Source organism: Solanum tuberosum, unplaced genomic scaffold (assembly GCF_000226075.1).
Source record: "Solanum tuberosum cultivar DM 1-3 516 R44 unplaced genomic scaffold, SolTub_3.0 scf00035, whole genome shotgun sequence".
Lineage (NCBI taxonomy): Eukaryota > Viridiplantae > Streptophyta > Magnoliopsida > Solanales > Solanaceae > Solanum > Solanum tuberosum.
In genome coordinates, this window is record NW_006238963.1 from 1,781,242 (window position 1) to 1,793,997 (window position 12,756).

At 31.7% G+C, this 12,756-nt stretch overlaps 1 protein-coding gene and 1 long non-coding RNA gene across 2 annotated transcripts; one reads left to right on the forward strand and one right to left on the reverse strand.

The window, feature by feature from the left end:
* Window positions 1-7,438: 7,438 nt before the first annotated feature.
* Window positions 7,439-9,199, reverse strand: LOC102585679 (uncharacterized). Its single transcript, XR_366947.2, has 3 exons — window positions 8,122-9,199; window positions 7,754-7,898; window positions 7,439-7,661 (listed from the first exon to the last, which is right to left on the reverse strand). It is a non-coding gene; the product is annotated as an uncharacterized lncRNA (long non-coding RNA).
* Window positions 9,200-10,849: 1,650 nt separating this feature from the next.
* On the forward strand, window positions 10,850-11,841 carry LOC102585893 (phylloplanin-like). The gene is made up of 2 exons (XM_006342750.2): window positions 10,850-11,090; window positions 11,355-11,841. The coding sequence occupies exons 1-2, from the start codon at window positions 10,904-10,906 to the stop codon at window positions 11,633-11,635; spliced, it is 468 nt and encodes a 155-aa protein (XP_006342812.1). The 5' UTR covers window positions 10,850-10,903; the 3' UTR covers window positions 11,636-11,841.
* The last annotated feature ends 915 nt before the right edge of the window (window positions 11,842-12,756 follow it).

Sequence of the window (12,756 nt, forward strand, 5' to 3'; positions counted from 1 at the left end):
TGTTCAAAGTTGGCCAAAAATTCACATTTTCCATACTTAGCCAAAATTTCCAAAACTTTAAAATTCTTACCAAAAATGAAAATTTCAAATTCTAAGCCTCTTCAATTATTTCGTATTGCCGGATGTTACAAATACATTAAAAGTCTTAAAGATGACAAGATAATTTTATGATTAAACATATGAATATGGACGTGAAGGGACAAAATTATAATATTCATCATTGTGATAATTATAAAAAAAAGAGAACATTATGAGTTCTCAAAATGGCCTATTAAAGAGTGAAAATTTTTTTGATCATCAAAATGATATGAAAGGTCATTAGAAACATGTTTGTTATGAGACCTAATAATTTGATAAGTTTATAAATCCTCCTTCAAAGAAAAGGACGAAAAAGTGGTGATACACTTGACTTTCAAAAAGTGATGTTGAGGTATGTCATATGGATATGATAAATTTCAAAGCATGACGATAAACTTCTAATGAAAGGAATAATTGTGAAGCATGTATATATTATTATCGTCAATTCGTTGAAGAGAATGTGATTTGTGATAAGTATCATGAAAAGTTGACCATTCTTGAAAGTGAATATGTCAAGAGATGATGAAAATTATAAACAAAAATATACTCATGTATGATTTAATAAATACCACAACTCACCCTTATGGGAGGTTAGAGAGAAATAAAGAAATTTTATGTTGGTATAAATGATCACTAGTCAAGTACTTTTAGTACATCACAAATATTGTGGTACGTATTATGATGAACTATCGAAATGACAAAAGAAGGAAATAATTCTTGACCACAAAAAATTGTCATTGATTATGTATTTCTGTACGTCAAAAGTATTTTGCCTGATATTAAACAAAAGGGAGGAGATACTAATGACAAAAGTAAATCAAGAAACAAGTTTTACTTGTAATGATTTTGACCATGACAATAATGATATAAATTTCTCCTGAAAGAGATGCTTACCACACAAATCACGTTATGAAATATGTGGTAGTATCTAATGTTAATTGTGAGATTTGGTGAGCTAATGTGCTACTACCCAAAGAAATAAAATTGCTCATGATATTGAAATTGTAGGAAGTCTCGAAAAAAAACTTTTAAGTTTCAAAGAAATAGTCAAAAATAAATAAATTATATTGAGACTATAAAATATGAAAAGATTTAAGATCTTCATATAATTAAAATGGGTTATAAATATTTATGTGAAAGGTTACCCGTGTTTTCATGTTGTTTGTGGTAACTAAATATGAACATGATGATGGAATCACATGCAAAATAAACTAGAAGTTTATTGAAATTAGTAGCAGTTGGCATGACCGGTTGATGACCATCTCGGTTCAAATATGATACGAAAATAAATGAGAATTCATGTGGTTATATATATATATATATATATATTGAAGAAATAATAAATTCTTCAAGAATTTTCTTGTATTGTTTGTTCTCATGATAAAATTATCATTACACTAACTAAGGTTGAGATTGTATCTCCTGAAATTTTGAAATGTATAAAAGGTGAATATGGGCCCGTTCACCTGTCATGTGGACCATTTACTATTATATAGATGCATCTATGTTATGGTCACATGTACTTTATTATCAACTTGCAATTTGATTTTTGCAAATGTTGTTTGCTCAAATTGTTAAATCAAAAGCACATTTCAAATTGTAAAATTATATTGATGATGTTGATTTATATCCACGTGGTTTAAGCAGAAATTATATGCCTCCAATTATAACTAAATCATTGGTTATGAGAACAAAACTCCCAAAAGAAATTTGGTATGAGATGTGTTATTTAAAGTGTGGCAACACTTGTACTTATCAAGCCAACAAGGTTCCCCTATCACAAGTGGTTCAGGGTCAGGAACCAAATAATTCTCATTTAGAAATTTAAATGTACGGTATATTATTTCATTGCTCCACCATTACGCAATGCACAAATATGAGTCCCCAATAAGGTTGGGTGAATGTTAGATTCTCTAACATTGGGGGGAGATAAGCAATTGAAAAATAAATTATACATAATGAATTATATGATCCTCGTTGAAGAGATAATGTAAGTCAATTGTCAGACGCATTTGCTGACCCTATGTTATAATCCAGTTTTGAATGCTCCAATGAAAAGTCCTTGAAGGACATAATTTATGGCACGCCTGAAGCGTGATAAATTAATCGATTTGAAAGATAAAATTTCTTGAAGAAGAAAAAGAGCAAATGATCAAGATGGTCATAATAATGAGGCAAGTCCTTTAGAAAGAGCACCGTGACATAACACTTTATAAAACCTTGGCAAAGGTACAGGTACCTGTAAAGAGAAAACAGTCAAATACCCCCTCAACCTATTACCCAATTCTCAACTACACACCAATACTTTACGGAGGTCCTATTAACTTCTTGAAGCATTTTAAACAGAAATGTAGACACCCTTAAGTGCTGATGTGGCACAGCAAGTGTGTTCACTTTCCTGAAGGCAAGTGTAACGCAAATAAATAAGGCAAAATTAAATGATTAAACAATTGTCATTTCTTAATTGAATTCAATATAATTAATAAATAAATTTAATTAATTACAATCACATACTCTCTCTCTCTAACCATTTCCCTCCTTCAAAAATTACACCTCTACAATTAAATTGTCATGGCTGCCATGGCAAGCACCTATACAACATTTTATTTTTTCATTTTTTTCACTTTTAATCCACATGAACTTTTTCATGACCAACCCCTTCAAATATTTCCTAAAAATAGACAACATAACCAAAATAAAGTTAATGATAATCCTTTAATTTCTTCACCTCAATGGAAAATACTTTCAATCCGACATTGAAAAATGGTACTACAACTTCTGCTAGAGAAATCTTTTCGATTATTGTAGCAACCCGAGTTTCTTGATTGGAACTGAAAGTGGGTTTTAAAGTTTGAAATTTGTGAGTTTCTTGATTGAAATTGAAAGTGGGTATTAGAATTTGAATTTTGGCAAGGAAAATTTTATCTTCAAATCTATCAAAAAAAGCAACGGATGCAGAACTAGACAATAATGGCAGTAAAATACCATAATAAAAAGATTCAACATTCATGTCAAATTTATTGAATTCAACAATGACAACAAGATTTTGTGCAAATAAATAATCGAAAAGATAGAAGAAAGACGGAGGACGACGGGTGTGATGGAGATGGAGGTGGATTGGAAGAGATGATACATTTGGGAACAATGGAGAAAAATGGGATGATTTAGGAAGATGAATGGGATGGTGGAGAAAAAATGAAAAACATCAAAATTGATGTATTTTGGTGATGAATTTTTTTTAAATTTTTTTATTCTGAAAAAATACGTGTATTACACTCAGCAACAAAGATTTGGGGGTGACATTTTAAGGGTGTCAATATTTGTGTTTAAAATACTCTAGGTGGGTAATAGGACCCCCGTGAAGTATAAGTGTGTAGTTGAGAATCGGGTAATAGGTTGAGGGGGTATTTGATTGTTTTCTCACCTGTAAATGATGAAAAATAAAGTGAGCTTGATAAGTTATGTCACATTAGAATCGATATTAAATAACCGTCGACGATATCTTGAATATAATGTAGCGCTCAAAATTATAAATGGTAATGAGGATCTTGAAATTAAATCTGTCGAAAGTTGACAGTTAAATGATTGGCCAAAAGAAAATACAATTCAAGTATATTTCTGTTCACTTGGAAAAGTGATGTTTTGGACTTATTTTGTCCATATACCAAGATATAATATCAGGTGGGGGTACAAATGAATTATTGTGCGATAAGCAAAATTGTAAAATATAAAGTACGGGTTGTACATTGAAAAATAAAGATTTTTCGCAAAAGTCCTGACATTATTGTATGGAGATGTATACTCTCAAGGTGGATGCAATGAGGTTTCTTTCCGTCTGACAATATATGAAAAAACTTGAATACGCATGATGAATGATTATCATGTCTAGCTAGACAGTAAATATTACATGAAATTATAAAGCGATTCCATTAAATAGTACCCCAATGATTGTAAGATTGCATATTATAAAGATCAATTTTGTTCTCATTATAATGGTTAGAAAGTACCATGTCATAGTGCAATTGGTGAACTTATGTATCCTGCTATTATTATTCATGGTAAATAATTTTATTGGTATGCATGCACAATATAACATCACTCTTATTGGTGGAGATATTAGAGTGAATAAAATATCAATATAAATTATTTATTCTGATCAATTGTGTCAAGATTTATTGATCGTGAAATTGCAGAAAATTATGAAGTTTGAACTCATGAAAGTTATATATTTTCATTTGGAAATACTGTCATTTCAAATCATTCCACAAGACAGTCAATTTTACTGAAAATGTTCGTCAGTGCTCGATTGTTGCTACTAACAAATCAAACGACCAATTTGTCTACGTCGACAAGATCACGAATTGAGTGTTTTTCAAAAATATATTTGGTTGAGATCAATAAACATATCCAGAGAATGTGTGATCTTCCTTCGAAAAGAGATATTCCAACAACATTATATGAAGACAATGCTTCGTGAGCTCAACTAAGAGGAGGATACATCAAAGAAGACTGAGCAAAATATATTTAATCAAAGTTCTTCTTCTTATTCATGATCTTCAAAAGAAGGGTGTAGCCGTTGTTTTACACTTCGTATTCACCAAGGCATTATCAACTTCAACCTTTGAGAAATTGAGATATAAGATTGGAATGTGTCATCTTCGAGTTGTTAAGTGATGTTTTAATCAAGGGGAGTATAATACGCGTTGCACTCTTTTTCCTTTAGCCGAGGTTTTGTCCCACTGGATTTTCCTGGTAAGGTTTTTAATGAGGCAGCTACCAATGCGTATTACAACTTACAAAGATATGTGTACTTTTTTTCCTTTACTAAGATTTTTCCCATTGGATTTTTCCTAGTAAGGTTTTAATGAGACACATTATCTATTGATGAACTCCACAATGAGTAGTAAATACATCATATTGTGATACCATTACACAGTTTCCCTGGATAAGCTTAAAATCAAGAAGACAACTTACAAAAAGATCCGCAAGCAAATACCTCTATACAACTTAGAAGAAACTTCGCAAATAGATTCCTATAAGCAGCTCACACAAGCAGGTTTTTTAAAAACAGCTTACAAGTAGCTCAACAATTTTTTTTTTGACATGGACATCCAAAGGGGAGTGTTGTAAAAATGGATGGCCATGTAAGCTTTACATTGTGGCAAATTGATGACCAAGTAAAATTATTGTAGAAAGTTTCCTTTTCCAAGTAATGTATTACCCTGTGTCTATAAAAGACACTACAAATGGTTAATGAATATACACCTAAATAGTTACTACTCTTACTTCTACTCTTTGTTTTCTTCTTTCTTTGCTCCTTTTATTTGATTTTTAGTATTCTGTCTTTATTTTATAACACAAATGATTTTTTCTTCTCTTTTTTTTTTCAAATGACTTGGGTGAACCTTTACTTTGAAGGGTGTGTTATGGACTTTTGCTTATTTGATAAAATTGTATTGAGTTATTTTTGGATTTAGGGTATGTTTGATCATGTGAGATGGAATTGTGATACAAAATTATATGAGATGAAGTTGAAATTTCGTTGAAAGATGCAACTTAAATTTTTAAGTTATATTAGTATACGTGTCCGCACGATGCACGGATAATATTAAAGAAAATAATTGCATTATATTTATGCTCGAATATATAGTATACACTTGTCTACATGAAAAAAATCATTTAAAAATTTGATGTCTAGTTTTCTTCTTAATAAAGCAGGCTTCAAACACATTATTGAATCTGATCAATATGTAATTGTAAAAAAGGGTATTTTTGTGGGGAAAAGGTATGCTTGTGATGAGATGTTCAAACTGAATGAAATGAATAAACTTTATGTTGGTGTATATGCATTTTATTATTAAAATAAAATATTAAGTGCATATGTTAATGGGTATAGATTGTGGTAAAAGATGACTATTAGGGGTCGTTTGGTGTGAGGGATAAAAATAAATAGTGATGAGATAAGAAAATAGCGATGAAATGTTTTTTGTATCTTGTTTGGTTGTCGTGTTTGGGATAATTTATCTCACCATTTATATCATATAGTGATGGAATAAGTTATCCCATATATATGGTGGGATAAGTTATCCCAGGATAGCTAACCCCTGGATAACTAATCCTGGGATAACTTGTTCCCAACCAAACGACCCCTTAGTTCTTCTAACTTTCATGGTCATTAAATTATTGTAACTCATATGACCATGAGTTTCTTATAACTTATGTAACATCTATTACATTTATCTACCCACATTACTACCCCTCATTTTATCCATTGATTACATGAGACTTCTTCAATTATAAATAAATGGTGTATCTTCCTTTGTGTTAGGATGAGATGAAATATGTGAAGTGTGGAAAAATATTGTAGTATGTAGTAGTGAAAGAGAGAGTTTAGACAAAGAAAATATTTTAAGTCTTCAACTATATTCACTATATAAAAGAGAGTATATGTTGAAGGAAGATGTTCTAATGTGGAGCTTTGGATCCTTCTACTAATCTGGAGTTGTACGATGTTGTTGTATCCTGGAGGGGGACAAGTCAAGAGATATATTGTTGGATCAGTGTAAATTATACCGCAATGAGCTTGAATCTCCTTTAAGAGAGCAAGATATCCATGTCTCATCCTAAAATTTGTTTATTCATTTTTGCTAATTTTGTTTCAACGATAATTTATTATATTTATGATATATTACATCAATACTTTATTCAAGAAACGAAGAAATGGAAGTTGGAACTTGGAAGTAATTCTATTTTAATTTGAGTGAGATTGATCATTTACTAAAAGAGTATGTATAGGGAAAGTTGTTGAAAGACTGAATCATTTGAGATGCTTAATTGTTAGTTCAGCTTCCTAGATGTAATTAACTTTAGACATGTATTGATGCCATAATGCCATCCAATATAGAAGAGTATTAGCTTAAAAAAATTAAAGAAATGATTTAATCAATTTGAATGAATTGTCCACCAAATCTGGTTGATCCAAACTTCATCTATGAATAACCACTTTTAGAAAACATCTCTACTAATAAGATCATATGGATGTTCCTAAAACCAACATTTGGGAAGGTTAACTAACAACACTATATAGAATTACTAGATTGGGCATGGCACGTGCTTGAGCACGGGTCCAACATCTGATGATCATGATACTTAAAAATATGGCATGGTAGGAACAATAATAGCAAGAACTAAAGGATCAAAGGATATATTTTACCATAATTTTTTCATTATTGCAGATTGCATTACCATCAAGTTAATAATACATTAGTACCCAAAAAGATTGACTTGATGCTTATGTATGTTCTTTTGACAGTCAAATAACTACATGGGAAAGTATCATTAACAATTGTAATCTTGAAAATTAACCAAAAGAAATCACATCTGCCTTCATGAGCTTTGGACGAAAATTTAAACTTCACACAATTTTTAGTTGAGAATTAGAGTATTAACAATGCCAAGAATATTAACAATAGATCCTAAAAAGTTTTTTTGATCTTGCAAATGTGAGCAATACTTTCGCTTTCATTTTCTCAAGCAGTTTTTTTTCACACGGATGTTGTTGCTTCTTTTGTGGTAAATTTGCACTGTTTAAAAAAAGTAAGACAGCAGGATTTAGGAGCAAAGTTTTCGTCTAAACCCATAAAATAGAAGTGATTCAGATGAAACAATTACATACCACTCTAGCTTTTCCAAATTGCTTTCTCCATTAGTATTTGGTCCTTGACATAAGCATCATGTGTTATTGTTAGTAAGTCATCCATCCGCAGAGGCAGACATAGCAGAGAATCAGAGTTCATGACAACTTTCAACCGAACAGATTACTGCATTTTCAAGATGCGTCATATTATAACCATGAAGCTTAAATCTCTTCATATTTGTAGGCAATACGATGGATTGGATCGAGAGGCGATGCTTATGCCTCTTCTTTCAGCATTGAGCTTATGCAAAGTAACTGAAGTTCCCTTTTAAGAACAACCTCGCTAACATGAAACAATCCAATATATTAAACTGTGAGGTAATAGGCTTTCAAGCCTTAGTTCTAACCTTTTGTGTGCTTCTATCAGTCAATCCACAAGAATTGCTCTGATCATGATTTTGATCTCTAGTTGAGAATTCATCTAATCACATAATCGACGCTCGTCCCAAATCACACAAAATAGCATGAATTTTGTATACTACACAATAAAGTCACAAAAGTATTAGTTTTTTTTATACATTAAAGTAACTGAATAGTAAATTCACAACTTCAAAACAGATACACATGATATTCAGTATACCCCTATGAGCTTATATTTTCAACATTTTCACAGCAGCCAAGTGATTATCAACATCAGCAATATGAATATTAACTATTTGTATTTTTAGTTTAATTTGTTGAAGATCCAGAAGCAGTCTGAAACATAATTGATCAATTATACTATGTACTGAACTTGCTTTCCTTTTCTACTATTCAAGGGAATCTCTTCAATGGTCCTAAATTTCAACATCTTCATTAGGCGTGTAATGCTAATTACTTCAATTTTTCTTTGACAAAATAATTTTTAATAGCTTCTGCTTTTGTTGGAACACTAATATCCCTGCTGCAACCCCTTCAATTACTTATACAATTATATCAACATAATAAGACAACTATGAAAATTTCAGAAACAACGAATCTACTTGCATGAGGTGAGGTAAGGTGTTGTTACACTTTATCCTCCCCATACTGAAATATTATTTTGAACCCAAAAAGATGTCAATTTTCGAAGACGATTACCTTCAAGCTAACAACAGACCGTTCAAAATTTATTGCACATGTGAAACACCAATATATTGAAGAGGAAATATATCACAAATTCTAACATCTTTATTTCCAATTTGAGACTTCCCACCTGAGAAATGAGATCTCAAATATAGTGGTTAAATTCAGCGAGGTCATCAATGCTCAAAATTGTGCTAAGATACATTCACAGAAGTCACCATCTCTATATACATCAACAAAAGGACATAAGCAACCTCAAAAAATCTCTTCATCTTATTTCCTGGCACTCCTACTGTCCAAGTTCCATTTTCATGAAATAAAAACAATTTAAAAAGAGAAAAAATCCATCAAAATTTCATCAGAGAATATAACATAATTTAATGAACATAAAAGTTAATTAAAGAAATACAAATAGATCCAAATGAAGAAAGAGAAGAATAAGCTTAGAAAAATGGGTAACTTGAAAATTACATAAAAGAAAATGGGAATGGAACATTCCAGTTTCCATTTCTCTATTCATTTGAGGGAGTTAATTATTTTGACAGTTTGTTACACGTGTTCAATAACCAATTACACAGATCCACATACGCAAAAAGCCAACCAAAATGGCCCTATGTTTTATAGAATACTATTTGTACAACTAATCATAGCAGTGTTCGTCCAATCTAACTCTCACTACTAAATATTGGTAAGGTAATAATAAAAAATAATAGTATATAAAGTCTATGCTGCCTCTGCCTCACCCAACATATCACCAAATACTAGTACTCCTCTAAGATTTTTCCCGATATATACACCTTTTATTGATGACAATCTCATCAAATCAAGTCAAAACATACACTTAATTTCCTTGTAATCAGTAATCCTCAAATTAAATTATTTTTTAGTGGTTTCTCAATTTTTTCAATTCTCTTGTTTGAATTTTCGGCTCTGCTAATACCTTGTTATTTCACAGAAAATTTGTATGCAATTCAAATTGAAATAAAGTTTTTGAGTTTTGAGCTAAACTTATCTCTTATCTATAGGAGTAGATTCATTTTGGTATATCAAATATAACCTAAGCATTTTAATTCCTTAACTTTGCTAAAGTGAAGTGCTTTTGATCTCCCTAACATAACGATGTTAAAAACTAATGGCAATAATAATTTTTCTAACGGTGCAAATTTCAACTAATTAACAATGCTATCTCTTTATTGATGCACATTTTATTTCTTCATGCCTTCTTTCATTCTTAGGATTAATATAGTAGTAGAATATTTATTCAGACGACAATACTTTAGCAATTAGAACGCAACAATCTGTCCCACTCGAAAATAGTAACCATTTTTCCTTAGTAACAAAATGGCCTTAAGGTGCGACAACACAACTTAGAAAAGCTGAAAGAATTTATCCAATGAGTTTTATATTTTACAAGTCACATGGGTGTCACACGAGTTTAACACCATTACTTTTATGTTAAGAAGATCAAAAGTGCTCCACTTTAGCGAAGTCAGGATATTAAAAATGTTCAACTTATATTCGAATAACTAAAATGAACCTACGGGATAATTTTAGCGCAAAACTCGAAAGTTGTTTAAGGCATATATAGTGAACTGCATAGAACACAGAAGAATTTTTCGACCAGGTTAGAGGTGCCTTATAGTAATATGTATTTACTAATTAACACATTGGACCATATTCACATACGCATGCTCAAGAAAAATAAAATAAAAAGTCAAAATAAGCATGCTATTGAAGATTAGAGGAAATTATAGTTATATAGCTATCTAGGGTGACCACCACCCAAAAAAATTGGAATCTAATATAGCAATGAACTGTACGCAAAGTTATATTTGATCAAATAGCTAATTCTTTTAACACAGACAAAAACAACCAAATTGCCTCTTCTGACTTCAATTTACTTCATTCATACATACATACATGCTAAAGAAATATTAGCCACTTTCACAACAAGTGGATTAGGATATTGAAATTTCAGCCACTAAATTTACAATTACTTTTCCTATAAATTGATCATAATACACACACCTAAATTCTCACAACAACAACTTAATTAATTAGCTATATCACACATAAGAAGTTGTCATGGCCTCATCAAAAATTTTCTTGATTTTCATTTTGGCTGCATTAATAGCAACCCCTGTTGCAGTAGCCCAATTAGGAGGACTTCTGGGTGGCCTTCTTGGCCCAATAAGTATAGATGGGGTTCTATTTTGTAGCCTTAACGGCAAAATAGATGTCCTCAATGGAGCCACCACCCCAATTTTCCCTAGTAAGTTCCTTATTTTGTAAGTATACACATGTAAGAATTAAGTCGTTAGCATTGAAGTGTGTGACCATCTTAGCTTAACCCTCTCACGAACTAATTTCATAAAAAAAAGGTCTATATTATTATTTATAATAATAGGAAGATTTCAGGACACTGCACTCATTATTCGTCTCTTGGCATTTATTGAACACATAGGAGAGAAATGAATTAGTATATATTACCAAAGAAATTTTAGTAACATATAAGTATATGGTTTAAACATTGCAGATGCATCGGTGCAATTGCGGTGTGGAGCAGGAAATGTAGTATCAAGTACAACAACAAATGGATCAGGAGCGTTTTCGTTGGTGTTGAATCCAGTACAAAATATATTATCATCATTGTTGTCTAACTGCAACATAGTGGTTACAACTCCGCTCTCAACATGTAACGCTAGCTTACCATCCGTTGGGGTTCTGCAGGCACCTTTGCAGATTGTTGGGAGAACCACTGGTGGACTTGTCAATTTAGTTACTGGTGTTTTTCAACTTATTCCCCTACTCAATTAAGTAATTAATTACTTACCCAAAAATGCTACCTACTCCTTTATGTGTTGTTTAATTAATTAATGTTGCCTAGTGATGCATCAGCTAGTTAATGTTCCAGCTGATTGCATAAATAAGGATTAATGTTGTTTGTGTCCACTGTAATTGTTTGAATGTTGGAGTGTTTGTCATTATACAATTGTGCAAATAATATTTGCAGTTAAGTGTAATATCATCATATACATTCAAGAAATCTACTCGTATTGTTTGGGTTTTTATTTTCTTTGAAATACTATCCATACAAGAAAAATCACTCGTCATTTAATTTGTTCGTTATTAGTGGCATCCCAAAAACGTCCTACTTGAAATATCGCTACTTTTTCTTGTTTGTCCTTCTATTAGGAAAATAACGTTTTTCTTGTGTATAAATTTGTAAAATCTTTAATTTCCTAAAAGTTATGGATAAAGTACTGAAGCCTAAGGTACACTACACTTTGATGGTGAGACAACTATATATACTCGGGGTCATTCACATGAAAGTGTCTCATATATATATACTAGACTTGTCCTTGTGTGATGAGATCACCGAACCTAACGCTCTGATACCAACTTTGTCACAACCCAAAATGAATAAACTAGTTTATGTTCGAAAACTAAGGACATCATGCCACGACCAAGAGAATCCAACACGAGCTGGAATGAATAGCTCACCCTGGAACCTGATGTGCTGGACACTGGCTAGAGCTGAGGGCGAGTCGAAGTCACTGATACACTCGTTGCACTCCACAAAAAGAAAACAAAGAAAAACACAAGTAGGACTCAGTTCAGGGCAACATGTACTGAGTAGATATCATCGGTCAACCCAAAATAATAGTATAAAATCAACTATGACACTTAGCAGGTGGCAAGCAACAAACACATGAACCAGTGTCAACAACACTAAAGTAAGTACGTAATCAGTCAACAATATCAAGATCACACATGAGGACTCATGCCTCCAAACCAAACTAATTTGGGAATTGAGTTCTTTGAGATTGAGTACATTAAGTTAATTCAATATCTTTTTCCTTTAATGTTACCGTGTCGGAACGTGACACTCCGTTCCAATTATATCATGTCGGAACGTGACACCCGATCCAATAATA